This window comes from Lytechinus variegatus, chromosome 6 (genome assembly GCF_018143015.1).
Source record: "Lytechinus variegatus isolate NC3 chromosome 6, Lvar_3.0, whole genome shotgun sequence".
Taxonomy (NCBI): domain Eukaryota; kingdom Metazoa; phylum Echinodermata; class Echinoidea; order Temnopleuroida; family Toxopneustidae; genus Lytechinus; species Lytechinus variegatus.
This window is the reverse complement of record NC_054745.1, coordinates 2,550,096-2,566,997: the sequence shown is the minus strand read 5'-3', so window position 1 is coordinate 2,566,997 and position 16,902 is coordinate 2,550,096. Positions and strand designations below refer to the sequence as shown.

The following is a 16,902-nucleotide window of genomic DNA, read 5'->3' as shown; positions in this document are numbered from 1 at the left end:
TCCGGTATGAGTGCCCAGTCTGCTATCTCATCTTCGGTAGTCACACCTATTACATGCCCAAGCATGATAGCCCGGACATTGACCATCTTGACACTACCAGCTGTGACATGTTCACTGCTCAAGGCACAAGTCTGAGAATGTCTAGTGAGGATCCTTTTCCTACTTTGAACGTAAAAATAAATCGACCTAGACCTTCCGATCGCTTTGTGCAATGCCCCACTTTTCTCGACATAATGTCTTCAGTTCACCGGACCCAGATTGCGGGTAATGTCAACCCTCAGTCAACCCTGCTCACAGAAGCTAGTCAAGGTCCTCACCAAGCTCTCGCTGACCCCATGTTCACAACGGTTGTACATGTAGATAAACTCAAAAGGACTTTGCCACTATCACGCTTGAAGAAAGTTGATGATGAGCACTACTGTTGCCCCCAGTCTGAGAAGATGGACGTACCTCCTACCCGCCCTATAGGTGCTCCGATTGCTCCATGTGTTATCTCCACTACAGTTCATGTGGGGCACACTCATCGACATGGCAATAGACGAGCTACACCACTACCCGGACGTCCCCCACATGTTATGTGTTCATGTTGTTCCTGCGCCCTTACATCTGTCCTGGCAATGCCATTCTTCTGTCACAAGATTGTGGCCTTGTCTTGGTCGCCCCCACGGTGCGTTTAGTTTTACTCAGTACTGTACCCGATGATCTCGATGATGACGATTGGCATTCATGTAATATCATGATGAACTCTTGACTACCATAGCGTTAGCTTTCTGGACTTGATATTTTACGTCAATGTGTTTCTTTACTCTTTCTAATCATGTCATTCCTCTGCTCTTTTATTAATAATAGTATGATTGTACAGATTTTCATGCCCTTTTCCATGATTTTAAACTATATTGATGCATGTCCAATACAGCATTAATTTTGGATTTGAAGTCATTACAATATCATGTGATGTGTGTACATTTTTAATGAGCTATTTTTAGGTTGATGCAGATTACTGTTAATTCTTGGAATGATTTTATTTGTTTCCCAATATGTAAATAAATAAAACGAAAAGAGGAAACTGGTAAACATATGTTGGTAGTTGTGTTCATAATTGGGACATTTACCTACTATGTGAGTTATGCCTTGCACAGGGCATTTGTTTAATTTTGTCTTAAAGTGTGGTTTCAGTTATTTGTTGTCATAATGATGATAGCTGATATTTGCTGTTTGATTGCTGTGCTTATCCAGATGATTTATTGATAGCATTGATTTGAGTGATGTGTCATAAATTATTAGGTTTCAACCCACATTTTTTTCTTATATTGGCAAGAGTTTCATCATAATTCACTTGTCACTTTTCCTTTGTTATAATTAATTAAACTACTTTTATGTTGAAGATGTGTTATCACGCTTTGGATATATTACCATGGATGTTATTATATTTGCCATTTTTTCCCTAATCATTGTTTGCTGTTTGAATATGAGAAGGATCGTATTTTCGTTATACACTTTCTTATATCTCATTACATATGGTATTTGACTTCATTATGTATTTTAGCTATGTCATTATTTACAGCCAGTGTATATTTCTAGTACATGTACTGTGCTTACTGTAATTTTTTTTCTGGATGTATCATATCAAGCTAAAAGGTCAAAATCTCGCATATAACAATTTTATAGCTTTTCCCCAGAGCAGTGATTGGGATGGGGTTGTTTTATGCACTTTTTATGTTTGAATATGTGTCGTTATTATGTAACTTGCTTTTGATTACTTTTTTATTTATAGGAAATTGATATTTAGTTGTATTTGCTATGTGTTCTTTTATGTAAGAGAGAAGGTTTAGTAATGTAATGTGGAAATATTTTAGTACAGGATGTAGATTTATGAATAGCATTGCGTGTTATTTTTTTATAGTTAGTTTTCTCTTGCAACAATCCTTAACATGTACCTTTTAAAGCCAGACAAGGCATATACCTAATGTTTAGCGCTCGATGCAGTCAGTAAAATGTTCCTCGTGCCCCCTCCCCCTTCCACATGCTGTGATCCACGGCACGCCACTTGCATGGCATAATCATTGGGAATTGCATGGAAATGAAATTTAATAGATTTGCTATTGCGTGTATGATATTAATGATATCTTTGTCTGATGTTACTTTATCATAATCGCTAGAGGGTATTCATTTGTCTCGCAATCTACTATGGTCAACAATGAAATTCGTGATCACTCTCGCAAAAAGTGTTCACTGGCTTTCTAGGAAATTCGTGATCACTCTCGCAAAAAGTGTTCACTAGCTTACAAGTTCACGAACTTTCGAGTGCCGCTGCAACTCTTTATGAAGTGATAAAGAGTTGCAGCGGCACTCGAAAGCTCGTGAACTTGTAAGCTAGTGAACACTTTTTGCGAGAGTGATCACGAATTTACTTGTTGACCATAGTAGATTGCGAGACAAATGAATACCCTCTAGCGATTATTTCAATCCGCAATAATGAACCTATTTAGTATTACTTTATCATGTTTATCACTTTATTAGTTCAAATCATGATCAATTTCTAAGACTGCCGTGATGCCGATACTACCCAATCGACGGCAATTCAGCGCTAGTATGAATAAGCCCGCTAAACCACTGATCTGATTCCGTGGCAGAAAGGCGTAGGGGCAACCTTACAAAATTAACGCCTAATTCAATGTGAAAGGATTATCGTATGTTATTTCAAAATAATTTCAGCATGGTCTGCCTGGAGTACCCTTTAACTCTTAACATGCCACGCACACTACTAAGCCAATGCCACAGTGCTAATTCGATGCTAATCCCCTGTGCCAGCCACAAAACCCCCCTGTGCCACATTGATTTTGGGATCGCGAGTCGTATTCACTCCTTCCAATAGTCATGATTACAATTGCTTGTAACTCTCTAACGATTAGTTTATCCACAAAATATTGTGTAGTAAAGTTGTAGGAAGTTTCATACCCCTTATAATGATGTCCTCATTATGTGGATTGGTTATTATCTTTACCGCTAAAATATGAGTTGTATCAATTAAGTAGTTCCATTTTGTGGAGTGTTTTGTATGGATCAAAAACCTAGGTCTCTTCTCTCTCAGAGGCGGAGCCATATCTTGTAAAAAATGTATAAATACTCGAAAAAGTCGAATGTAAACCGCGTGAGTAAGTTTATCTGTCAGAAAGCAGAGTTCACACTGCACACAATAGTGCTAATTACGGCGTGCATGCAATGTGCAATACAATGCAAAACGGCGTAACAATGATTGTTATTCCGAATGTGCGCAGTCATGCACGAAGCAGGCGAGGGTAGGAAACAATGCAAGTACAAAGCAATCAATAGTAGGCGTGCGAGCACGAGTGTGGCATGTTATAGTAGGATACGTAGCGTGCACGAAGCACTCAATGAGTTAATGACTTTGTTTTTTTTTTGCAGGTGTTGGATTTTGTGATACGGACACTCGATAGTCTTTGTGAACAGTGGGCGAAGAGAATCCAGTTTGACAGTTGTGTACTCTGCCCAAGGTGTAGAAAGAGGAAACTTCGCCTCCAAGAATGTTTCAAACAGAAGTCACTCCAATGCGGAAGTCATCTAGTCTCCACATCTGTAGTCAAGGCAAACTTTGGTAGGTTGATTAACTGATAAATGTACCCTATGTGAGGGCGTCGCGGTTTAGAGGTGAAATGCGGTCAATAATTTAACATGTTGACATTTTCGCACGCATTACGAATTCGTCTGCCTTATAGCCATGACAGTGCCCACTATATTTATAGTCACACCACCCAGGGTCATGGGCGTAGTGGCGCGCAGTTCATGACAAGTTCACGACAGGATTGTGCATAATTTGTCAATGACTGGAATAATTATGTTGCATGTTATTCAACTCTCTAGCATACAGTCAAAGTTTTATCTCATCCTCCCCTCTCTCCCAAGCAGAAACCTCTCTTCTCTCTAAAGTACTCAAGTTTTGCCCAACGCCACCAGAAGTTGAACAGATAGCTCTCAGCCAAGACCTCTCTACACTTTATCGCAGGATACGTCTCAAAGAGTTCTTTTTAGATGAACCCCCTTCTGATCCTGAGCCCTTCTACCGGAAAAGCACATGGACTCCGCCCAAGAATAGAGTTCCTTCCCTTGAAACTTACATTCAAGCTGTCTCATCCCAAGTTTGCTCCACAGATACCCTCGACACCAGAGCACATGACAACCTCCCTCGAGAAGAACGCCAGGCTCTCTCATCACTCAAAAACAGGTCCGACATCATCATCAAGCCTGCAGACAAAGGATCAGCCGTCGTCATCATGGACCGCCAGCAGTACATCGATGAAGCCATGAAACATCTCAATAATCGATCTCACAAGGCACTCCTTGATTCTGACCCCACTTGTAATTTCTCCCTACAGATCCAATCGACACTGAATGACATGAAAGACAACAAGCATCTCTCCGAGAAGGCCCACAAATTTCTCTCCCCTACTAATGCTAAACCTGCCCGCTTCTATCTCCTCCCCAAGATCCACAAACCTGGCAACCCTGGTCGACCCATCCTCTCAGGCAATGGTTCCCCAACAGAGAACATCTCCCTTTTTGTTGATTACCACATTAAACCCCTTGTCTCACGTGCACCCTCTTACATCCACGACACTCCAGACTTTCTCAGGAAACTCAATGACATCAAAGACCTGATACCGGAGACTGCGATCATCGGCACTTTGGATGTTTCTACACTATACACCAATATTCCCCACGATGAAGGTATCAAAGCATCATGTGAAGCCTTGGCCGCCAGCGGCCATTCCAGTCCCCCCATTTCCGATATCAAATCTCTGATGTCTCATGTACTAACAAAAAACAACTTCACTTTCATGGACCAGCACTACATACAGATATTCGGCACAGCAATGGGCACTCGGATGGCTCCTTCATTTGCATGTCTCTTCATGACCAAGCTGGAACAGCAGATGTTAGATTCAGCCTCCTGTCGCCCATGGATTTGGTGGCGTTACATCGACGACATTTTCTTCATCTGGACCAGGGAGGAAGATAGCCTGCATACATTCATTGACCACATCAATTCCTTCCACAGGACCATCAAATTCACTTCTGATTTCTCCCAACAGGAAACCCACTTACTTGATGTCACATTCCAGAAAAAGCCTAACGGTATCACGACCACTCTGTACACTAAACCCACAGATACCCACCAGTACCTCCACTCATCCAGCTGCCACCCCCGTCACTGCAAAACCGGCATCGCTTACAGTCAAGCCCTCAGACTTCGCCGCATCTGCTCCGAGGACCCTGATTTTTCCTTCCATACCAGGAATTTGCGGAAACATCTCTGTGCCAGGGGCCACGGGGCCAGGTCAGTCTAACTGGCAATCAACAAAGTTCGTTCTCTCCCCAGATCTGAAGTTCTCAAACCTAAAATTGACAAGAAGACTACCGACAGAATACCGCTTTTGACCACCTTCCATCCCAATCTACCCCCTCTCCGCAAAATCCTCTGTGATAACCACCACATTTTACACACTTCTGATCGTCTCCAACAGGCCGTTCCCGATACTCCCCTTCTAGCATACCGACGCCCACCGAATCTCAGGGACCTCATTGTTCGTGCTGAATTGCCCTCCCTCACTAACCATTCTTCTCCCATACAGCATGGCACCTTCAAATGCACCAGCAACAGGTGTATCATATGTGAAATACACATTCATGAGGGCGACATTCTCACCAGCAACTCTACCAGCCTTTCCCACCGGACCAAGGGTAACATCACATGCACTACCACTAATGTTGTATATCTCATCACTTGCAGAGTTTGTAGGGTACAATACGTAGAGGAAACCAAGACCACACTCAAGAAACGATTCTACGGGCACAGATCCACCGTCAACACAGCAAAGTTGGACACTCCAGTTGGCCACCATTTTAACCTTCCCAACCACTCCATCACTGACATGATGCTACAGGGCATCGAATCTTTAGGTACCCGTCCTGACTCAGTCCGTACTAGCAGAGAGAAGCTCTGGATGAGACGACTTCGCACCATCCAACCTCATGGCCTGAACATCCAAGAGGGGAACGACTGATTACTCCTTCTTTTCCATTTGTGTTCACATATTTTTTCCCTCAGCCTTTTTTTTAGATTAGTCACATTATAGTTTCCTCCTCTACTTTCCTCCCATATCTCATACAAGCTCAGCTCCAATTTTTTCTCCCTTAATCAGGCAATATAATAATCATTTTATATATATTTTTTTTCTCTCCACCCACCTCTTAGATTTACCACTTAATTATTTTGCCATTTTCATGTTTTCTTAATACACCCCCTCTCTCATACAGCATCAGCTTCTTTATTTGCTTTTACCCTTTAGGCATTTTGCTTCCCTTCCATATATACAGGTGTTTTTTTTTCTACTATATAGTCTGCTGTTTTCCCCCCACACCCAGCGGATCACTATATCAGTTTTATCTACCATATGTATATACATTTATATATTTATTCACATAGATTCCTTTCTGGATATATTTACATACTTTTATACTTACAGATTTATTTTTACACTCACTTTCTTCTCTTAGTTTGTTTTTTGCTCTTTCATACATACTTATGTCTTTTGCACATGTTCAGTTGTTTCCCATTCTTTCCTTTTTCCCCCACTCTTTTGCACCAGTTTATTATGCCTTTCTTTGTTACCTGTTTGACCCACCTCTCACTAATTCTCTTGTTATTCATCTCTTCCTCATACCCTTTATCACTGTTTTGTTCCAGATCCTGTTTGATGTTGCCTGCTCCATATCTTAATCCCTCTTGGCTTGAGGTCTTTCTTTGGCCTTACTCACACCTACTTCCCTTTGTGTCTGCCTACTCCTTTTCTTTCTTTCCCCTTCATTAACCTGATTTGTCATCTCTTCTCACTAATGCCCCTTTTGTCTCCTTGTTTCTAGTGTTGCTGTTGGATGTTTGTGGTCTATATCATGGTTGTTCCACTTTATATGTTTGTCATTTTGCCTCCGACGAAGATTCTGCTAGGATCGAAAGCTTAGGCCCCTTTTGACTCTCTAAAGTTTTATTGTATGTACATTTCCAAGAAGAAGCGATCGGAAGACACCTAGGACTACCTCCTCTTCTCTATACTATTTATGCTGATTATGCTGACAGGTTAAGTCTAGAGTACTTCACGCATAGTTTGCGAACGAAGCGTGCAAAGGGTGCGCGTGCAGAATTAATGGCCGAACAATGTTTAAACGTTGCGTGAATTATGGTTTGAATTTGTCGGAACAATGCGGGCACAGATACAGGCAAGTCGTGCCATAAATGTCCGGCACTGTCATGAATCAATGTCAACCGGGCATTATTAAAAATATTGTTCCCTGCAACGCCTGTTTCACCACTGATAACCAACATAAACAATATACTCATTTTTTATGGGGTGTTTTTTCGACTCGATGACGATAATGGGTTGAAAGGAACGCTTGATGATATTCACAGCAAAATAAACCGTGTACACACCATTGGTCACCTGTAGACTAAGGAAAGGCAACACAAGGAATATTCTGAAAGGAGTGACAGCTTTGGAGCCGACAGATATTATTGAATAGCTGCATAAGATCCAATGCATAGAAATACCGTGACACCATCTGCTTGAAGTTAAGTGGCGTCTAGTTACCAAGCTGGAGAAGAGGGGCAGTTATCCATCAGTTATACTCCCAAGGGGGTCAGTCAAATATATTGGTGTACACATGCATGACCAACAAAAAAAGGCGTTTGAACGGGGTTTTTTTTCAGTTTTAGACGCAGGCCGCGCGTGACTTGTTAAGGGTATCCAAAACACCGTTTTGAAAGACTGGTCGATGGTCAGTCACAGGGTCAAACGTCTTTAGGGTATTTTTGTTTTGGTATTTTTTTTCTAGACTAGCCAAAGGTGTTTACGGTATTTTTTCCCCTACGACTCTTCCCCGGAACTTTTTCCTCCTCGTTTCCGAAAGTGTTTGGGTTTTCCTCGGTTGTTTGCAACGACCCTGGCAACATTGATCAAACTCTCGGAAAGATAGAGCAGTGGAAATATATAATTATATCTGACATTGGAAGGACATTTTTACTTTACCGAATACCTCTCCATTGGGATTCAATGAATGATTGTGATGTTGACGCCCATGTTCGCGTTATCAAGGTGCACACATGATGTGCTACGGGCATGCCAGGGTCAGAGACAGGAGATCTATAGCCTGAAGGCATTGCTGTCAAGCTTGCACATGTAGTGTGGTGTGGAAACCGGGCGGGCTCTTTTACAGAATTGGTACAACTGGACAGATGAGTTTCATTAGGCCTTCAACAAAGCTCGGTCTGGCATTAACTCCACTCGTACTGTCACTCTACCCAGCTCATCTGGCAAAATTATTTCTTAACATTCCCTAAACGAGTTATTACCTCTGCCATTTTTGTCTCGCCTGAGTAGCGGAGCGAGACATAGGTATCACTATTTCCGGCATCGGTGACGTCGTCGTCGTCAACAAGTGTGTTGTACACCCAATATTTTTCTATAGCTTCGAGATGGGATCACCAAAGTCATACCAGAGGTCTATCTCCTGAAGGCACAGGTCAAGTTAAAATATGAGTTGAATTTGATTATGGTCTAAGGTCAATGAACTTTCCATGACTGGAACTGTGCTGTGCTGTACATCTTTGAGGTAGGATTGTCAAATTCATACAAGATGTCCATCTCTTGAAGGTGCAGGTCAAGTTCGAATGTGAGTTGAATTTGATTAAGGTCAAAAGTCAATGAACGTTGACACTACTTTGTTCCTCTAATGACATGAACTATATAATTTTATATTTACCAATATAGCTTAAATGAGTGCTTTATTCTCATTATTTTTTTTAAACTGTGGGTAATTAGAAACACAGAAAAGTTTACACACAATTGGACTGTGGACATGTATTAATAGTGATGTTGACGTACCTCTGCCGAAGTAGTGTCATCGATAGTTTGTTATTGAGTTTTGTAAGTAAAATACATACCTACATGTATACGTTTACAAAATTCAATGCTTTGATTACAGACTTAAGGAATTCTTTTTAACAGCATATCATCTAACATTGTGTATGATGTTTTATTTTTCAAGTTCAATAAAATTTCAAATAACCACATGGCACCATGTGTGATTACGTCCCCGCCGTGCTGCCGGAGACATTTTGCCCTCACATCTATCATAGCCTTTAAAAAAAACTGCACTCTTTCAAACTTCCTACTCATACCCTATTCTTTTTTTTTATTTTGTAGTACTTCACTCTTGCATCATTTACTTATCATATGCACACAGATCAATTTAGAAAACCCTCCTGCTAAAGTAAAGGCAAGATGGCAAAAAATCACACACAATAAGTTTTTATATTTATCTTTCATGTACAACCTTTCCTCCATTTTTTCAAACAATAAGTTTGCCATACACCTTAATAATTAATTTAATTCTACAATTTCACTCACATTATTATCCAATTACATTCTTGTTCACTAACATTCATTTCCTTACTTGCATGGAAATAATTATAGCTTCATTATAGCTTCATAGTATTAACAGCATTCTTAGTGGTATCTGATTTTCTAGAGATGAAGTAGGCCTATACCATTAATGTATATGTAAACTGTCAGAACCACAATTCACCCCCTAAACTGCAGACAGCCTCAGAAGTCATATAGCATAATTATGACATGCAGTCTCGTCATGACTGCAATGTGCAGGCGAGACAACGCTTGACGTTTGCCTTGTTACATCTGCCACTATTACCCCTGCCATTCAAGAATCAAGAAGGTGCATTGCTTAGGGCTGTGGTCTAAACAACTGCCTTGAATGGTCCAGAACCATCGTTGTAGCTAAACATAGTGGATCCTGTTAGAATCCTCTCCTCGACACAATACTGGGGGCCAAGAAGAATTATGTTGCTGTTGGTGTATAAGAGGGAATCTCAGCGAGTTTCAAACCAAGGTCTTCATAAAAAAAAACTCGGGAAGGAGGGTCAGCTCAAGGAATCCACCTGGCAAAATGGATTTGAGAATCCGCACAAAAAAAATGTGTAGTGCTTGCGTGATTAGTATTAGGGTTACAATTTGAACCATGACTAAACACAGGAATATCAGCCAAGGAACTTTCCTTGTTTGCACGCCTTATTGCCACATTAGTTCTCTACATGAATAGTGTGCCAGCGAGGACGTCAACGTAAATGTTCTCAAAACTAATCATTTAGTTGATACCCGCGACAAGTAGTGACGCGAGATTCACCAGAAACCTTGAGCGGTAAAGACCTGTCGGCTTGATTAGCTGACTGGGTGGTGGAGGACACGCTAAAGCCTAAGCTTTTGGCTGTAGAAGCGAGCACCATATTTTCAGTTGCACTGCTGTCAAGGGTAATGATACAAAATATAATTTATCAGAATGATTGACCAAAAATCTGGGAGCGGTCTTCAACGTCGAAGTTCCAAGCTTCATCACTATACAAAAATATTGGCCATGACTGCTGAAATTATGTTTCATTTTAGCGAGGGTATATGTCTCCTTTTGTCCTTTGGAGGGGGGGGGGTGAGCAGTGCCTCTGCAGGAATAGTCTAACATAGAACATGTGACACTTGATTATACCTAGTTTAAGATTGAGTTATGTTCTAGGGGAACAGTATTAATTGAAATAAATATCGTCCAATCCAAGAAAGCAAGAAAGATATTGTTACTCTGAGCAAATTTTGTTGTCGGTCACATGCACTACCTGTAAATAATAGTAGGTATGATTTAAGTTTATTGAAAGATACAAATTGTCCACTTTGTTTATCCTCAAACTCAGGTGATGAATTTCATTACCTTTTTGAATGTCCTTTCTTCCAGAAGGAGAGAAACTTGTATATACCAAGACATATCAATAACATCAGGTCAAGTGCACTTAAAATATCTAAGATATTTAATTCTGCTGATACTTGCCAGCTTAAAAAATAGCCAAATTTGCCAGAACTATCATGTTGCAATTCAACCAGTCTCCCAGGCCAAGTATTGAGGACGATGTGCCTAGTAACAAAAGTAATACCAATATAATTGTACGTACCCGTAGCGGTAGGATAATCAAACAGCCAGACAGGCTAGTCTTGTAAAACGTTTTAAAATACAAACAAATACAAACTCGAAGAAAAAAAATGAAATAAAACTATACAATAAAATAGCTCAAGTATGATACTAGTTTTGTCTATTTAATATATACAATCCATATTAAACTCTTAATGCTCTGTGTTATATCATTCATGTACATTACATGTTGTATTTACTCTGTATTCTATATAGGCTGAATATTTTCATATACTATTATGTTCACATCTATTATGCTTGTATATCTTTTGTAAATATGTTTTTATGTTTGTACTCTCATACCCCGAGAGGGGGTCGATAGAGTCAATAAATCTTATCTTATCTATCCAACTGCCTTAAATAAAAATGATCATTATAATATATATGTAAGTCGTGCATACAATGTGGAGTATAGTAACAAGCGCCATGGGGAGCAGCTCAATATAAAAGAACGAAATAACAAAGCTACTTTAATGTTCGTGTGTCTTTATTACGAAACAACGGCCAAGAGGTCAACACAATCATGCAGTCTCATATAAAACAATCATTTTTACGATGCACTGGGGAAGCTTGTTGTGATAATAGATGATCAAAAACAAACAAGGGCGCCGGAAGCGTGGGGGGGGGGGCAAATAATATATATTTTTTTTTTGGGGGGGGCAAAACGAGTTTTTGCCCCCCCCCCCCCCCACGTGCCCCCCTAAAAGTAGAAAAATTATAAATTATTTAAGGACAAAAATAAACGATAAAGCACTTTTCTGCCTAAAAATTGTCATTTCCATTATCAATACTGAAGAAATTCCGGCCCTGACGGGGCAATTACATATCATAGTAAGCGTCGCGTCTATTTACGAACATATCCCTCTGTGAAACATAACTTTGATAAGTCCCTTTCCATCTTATTACAGTGTGATAACGTTTAACCTTTTAATGAATACATTTCAGAATAAAACCGAATGGCAAATTGAAAGTGGTTCACCAATGCATGCTGGCTATGTCGGCTCACCCCGGGGGCTACTTCCATAGACGAGTGGATACCATGCGAGACCATGGGGTCTCGAAAAGCACCCTTAACACGTATTTTCCATATTCTGAAAATGCACCCCTTAACAAGTATTGGCGTGTGAAACCCTACCCTTAACAATTATTGGAAACAAAACGATACTCTTGGCAAATATTCCCTGAAATGGACCCCTAAACAAGTACAGGAATGTTTTATTGTTACGGGTCCTTCGGTCGTCGGTTTTACCTTATATTTGGTTTAGGACGACCCCACCTTCTACACCTCGCGCAAATCGGACTCTAAACACGAAGTGTTGGGGCAAAAAGGACATCCTTTATAAAACATTTTAATTTTGTTTTATCATCCCCGCAAATTCGACCCTAAACACGTAATTTTCCTAGCGAAATAGATACCCTTTTTTCATTACTTTTGTGTTTTGACACCCTTATCACGTTACGTACGTAACGTGCCCTATCGTGAGAAAGACATCCTTTTTACGTTTTTTTTTTGGTCGCGCATGGTATCCACTCGTCAATGTAAGTGCCCCCCCCCCCCCCCCGGCGGCTAACAAACGTGCGGTCGCCCAGAAAAGCTCAGACCGGACCCGATATCACTAACGCGCGTGAACGGTAGTTACTCGAGCAACATAATGGAAACCATAACCATATTTCTTAAAAATGTGTGTAGTTCTGAAAATGACTGTAAAACAGAAAAGGTTAAAGAGTTAAAGAGGCTTGAATAGTTGGATTGTCGGATAAATGAGAAGATGCTAGCTTGATGTGCAAAGCAGGAGAACTCAAACTCTGCAACATCCTTTAAGGGCAACCTAAAATCGCTTTTGTTCACCAGCAGGTACTAGATTTGAAGACGGTCATTTTTCTTCATTTTTAAATTTGCCCTTTTTGTACTTCTCTTAGTTCTCTTTACTTTTATGTCTTACTCTCTTAAGCGCCTTGAGCATTTAATCAAAATGGAAAAGACGCTATATAAATTATATTTATTATTACTATTATTAAAAAAATAACATGTGATCAAAGAAAAATTGAAATAAAATCAAAGTAATAACGAAACATATAAACAACTATTCTGTCCTCATAATGAACAGTAGCGAGTTTTCGATTTGCACGTCGACTAGTGGATTGCGTCGAAAGTGCGTCATAATAGTCTACTTAGTGCTAACGGTATACAGAACCGCTGGATGAAATCACCACGTGGCTTCAATCAATGGGCAAGAATTTGATTGCTCGTTTGCTACATTTCGAACGAGCGTGATCTGAGCGAAATCCACGGTCGTCATCATGAAGTTGACGTGTCAGGAAAGGCTTGCACATGCTCAGTGTCTTCCAATCATTCGACTGACTTTGTATACCATTAACACAAAGCAGACCATTTCTTCGCAGTCTACTAGTCGGCGTGCAAATCGAAAACTCCCTTCCATTTATTCCCATATATCAATGTTTTTTTCTTCTTTATGAATTTGGAATGCAGGTATTACTGAAGAATCAGGGAGTGAACGTGTGATGATGTCTAGAAGATCAAGTAAGGGTTTAATCGTTAATTGTTTATTACACAACAATATCACATCTCATTATTCACAATTATTCATACTACTGTTATGATTCAAGCTGAGAGCATTATTGTTGTAACACCAAATTTTCAGAGTGTATCACCCTACCTGATTAAAGCCAGTCACTTCACACTTTATTGCTGCATTGCAAACCTTTCTTTAGAATGTGAAGTTCCTAATGTGTAGACTTTAATTACATTCAATAATTTTTGTTTTGTTTTTTGTGATTAATCTCAATGCATTTTTATTTTTCAAATCGTATACTGGGTACAAGTTTGAACATAGTATTTCTGAGAATGAGTTCTAAATATTTCAGACCTTAAAAAGTAATAACGTGATTTACATCATATTTGTTTGTCGCTCTTAACAGCTTGTGAAGAGACCGGTGTACTATGCAACCGTTACTTCTGTGATCTAGCGGAGAAGATAGGATCGGAATGGCGTCTCCTTGGTATCAGGCTTGGATTAAACCAAGCAGACATTGATCATATCACGACGGACAATGCACCGGCAGTGGATCGTAATTTTGCCATGCTAAGGCTGTGGAAGCAACGGTCATCTTGTAAGGGGAATAGGAAAGAGATGGTGGAGGATCTTTGTGGTGCACTAAAAAGCTCAAGCAGGACAGATCTTGCAGATGAAATAAGAGAAGCCGCAGGACTAAGTTAACTAATATTTGGACACAGCCATGACAGCGATATGGATATACATTGTAAATAACTTTTGGCTTTGCGAAAATTTGGTTGCGGAGTACGATATGTGACGGCCAATGAAAGTTTTGTATTGATTTTCAATAAAGTTTGTTTTTCCGTTTCATTCGTTATAGGTGAGGAGTAATGCCTTTAAGTACACATCCAGTCATAAAATAGTCTTTTGAAATGATATTATCCGTTAGAAATGATAAAATTTGACAAAATTTATAATATCCACGAGTGTAATGATGACATCTAGTAGAAATGATAACATTTAGAAGTCAATGATAACTCTAACTTAGACCTTATACTCTGTATTATAGCTTCATTTCTTGTATAGTTTGTCCATGATTGACAAGCTAGTATATGAGGTTATTCTCTAATAAGTATTTTGCTTCTGTATGTAAAATAGTTTGTAATGTATCATCTTCTGATTATTACTAATTCGTATTTTATCAATTGTGCATCCTTCTCTCTATCTGTTACGTAAAAATACATGTAAATGGATTAATTAATCCCAAAATTTTTCCTACGCTGTATATATTATATTTCCAAATTAATATAAAACATTTGGCAGCATATCCAAGTTCTTTCCAAGTATTGAAAATCAGGTTATTTGTCTCCATCTGTTTCAATGCATTGTTTATAACATCTTTTTAGTGTCTTTTTTTACATAGCTATGGGGATGTATAGTCTTATTTTAATGACAAGTCCACCCCAACGTAAAGTTGATTTGAAAAAAAGAGAAAAATCAAGCAAGCGTAACACTTAAAATTCCATAGAAATCGGATGTAAAATAAGAAATATAGGGCATTTTAAAGTTTTTCTTATTTTTCACAAAACAGTGATCTGCAATCAATCGTTGTTTCACTTGACAATGAATAGAAAATTATAATATTTCATTATTTCATATAGCAAAATACAAAACCAATAATCAGTGGATGAAATTTTCACTGTTATGCTTGTTTGATTTTTTTTTTCTTTAAATAAACTTTTTGTTGGGGTGGACTTGATCTTGAACAATCATAATGAGTTTAAAGTTAATCTTCGCTACTGCTCAAGTTCATTTAACTATTTAGTCGCTCATTAGTGTTTATAGTGAACATTTTCAGAAGTATCAATGAAAAATAAGCTTTGTTTTCACGTTAATTTTCTACATCTGTGTTTGATCTGCGTCACGTTTGTAGACCCATAGCTGATATCATAATTGGTATGATATGGTATGGTCGGGTATACATTAATTCATGCATCGCAGATACAAAGACTAACTTGCAAATATTGCACACATTAAAAGGTGTACAGTTTTATGGCAGTGGTATTATTTGATTTGTTTTATTGATAATCGTGCATCATATACTAAATACAATGAATAACATACGTAACTATCTTTCTTGGGTTGCGCTCTGTTTGCACTTTTTCAGGTCTCCGCTTTTGTTTCGATAATTTGAGGATTTGAAAATCAATTTCTTACGGTTTGCAGTAGTTTGAAGAGAAATTTTCAATGATCTGGTAGACATTTGGATTCAATTTCTACAACAACACGTAACTGAATGTCTATCAAATGTTTCCTCCTGAGTGCATACCACTGGAATCTATGGCGAATCACTATAACAAGCTATAATAATTTTGACTAAGGCTTTGCACTCCAATTCAAGAGAGGAACTCTTGGACATTAAATATCACATTGGGTAGTTTTCGCTGTCATTAGGGAGAAACTCTCTACAACATATCGAAACCTTTGAAAAGGCAATTACCATCACATTTGAGAGCTGAGAGACCCTTGTCAAAAGTTGGTGGACTTGAATAGCAAAATCATCCGAAAATTTGCAGCGGAAGAAGAATTGCGAATATATCGTTATCCACAGTCAAGAGATTTCGATGCCGTCCCGGTCCACCAACTTTCGAAAAAAGCTTCTCAGCTATACACTGTGATAAAATTCGCGCTTAATGGGGTGGAAATTATGAAAAATACAATAGACAAATGACCTACCATTTTAAAGCTTAGAATCTCCTCTTTCATCTGGTATTACTTAGATAATTCCTCATTCACGCATGAGCGAGCAAAAACAATTTGAAGAAAGGATACAAAAAACTCATTTGGCGGGCCGTATCTGGGTTTTAAAAAGAAAACCACATGACTAAAAAGTTCAATATCTGCTCTTTAATTTGATACCTCAATTACAGAAAATGGTCAAGAAATAACAAAGTTCTGGTTATTTGAAATAAGGCTTGAATTTCAATAATTTCATAAAATGAAGAGGTTTTACAGGCTAGCGTTCAAACTCACTCGACATTCCGTTTTGTTGACGATCAGCCATGCATTAAGTCTTTTGTTACCGTGCGATAGCTTCTGTGGGAAACCGGTGAAAACACGTTTATCTAATTAAATTATGGAAATACAAGCATTGTTTCGAGGGATCATAACTTTTTTACTTCTTGACCATTTTCTGTGATTAAGGTATCAAAGAAAAGAGCAGATATTGAACTTTTTAGTCATGTGATTTTCTTTTTGAAATTCAGATACCCCCCGCCAAATGAGT

The 16,902-nt window shown here is 39.0% G+C and overlaps 1 protein-coding gene across 1 annotated transcript; it reads left to right on the top strand.

Moving 5' to 3' along the window:
• Positions 1-233: 233 nt before the first annotated feature.
• On the top strand, positions 234-15,063 carry LOC121416731. Its single transcript, XM_041610191.1, has 4 exons — positions 234-509; positions 3,427-3,616; positions 13,592-13,642; positions 14,041-15,063. Exons 1-4 carry the CDS (start codon positions 234-236, stop codon positions 14,337-14,339), a joined length of 816 nt encoding a protein of 271 aa, XP_041466125.1. The 3' UTR covers positions 14,340-15,063.
• Positions 15,064-16,902: the final 1,839 nt, after the last annotated feature.

Coding starts and splice junctions, on each gene's coding strand:
- LOC121416731 (XM_041610191.1), top strand. CDS start 234: ATGTCTTCAGTTCACCGGACCCAGATTGCGGGTAATGTCAACCCTCAG. Junction 510..3,426: donor TTATCTCCACTACAGTTCAT/GTGGGGCACACT, acceptor TTTTTTTTGCAG/GTGTTGGATTTTGTGATACG. Junction 3,617..13,591: donor TGTAGTCAAGGCAAACTTTG/GTAGGTTGATTA, acceptor TTTGGAATGCAG/GTATTACTGAAGAATCAGGG.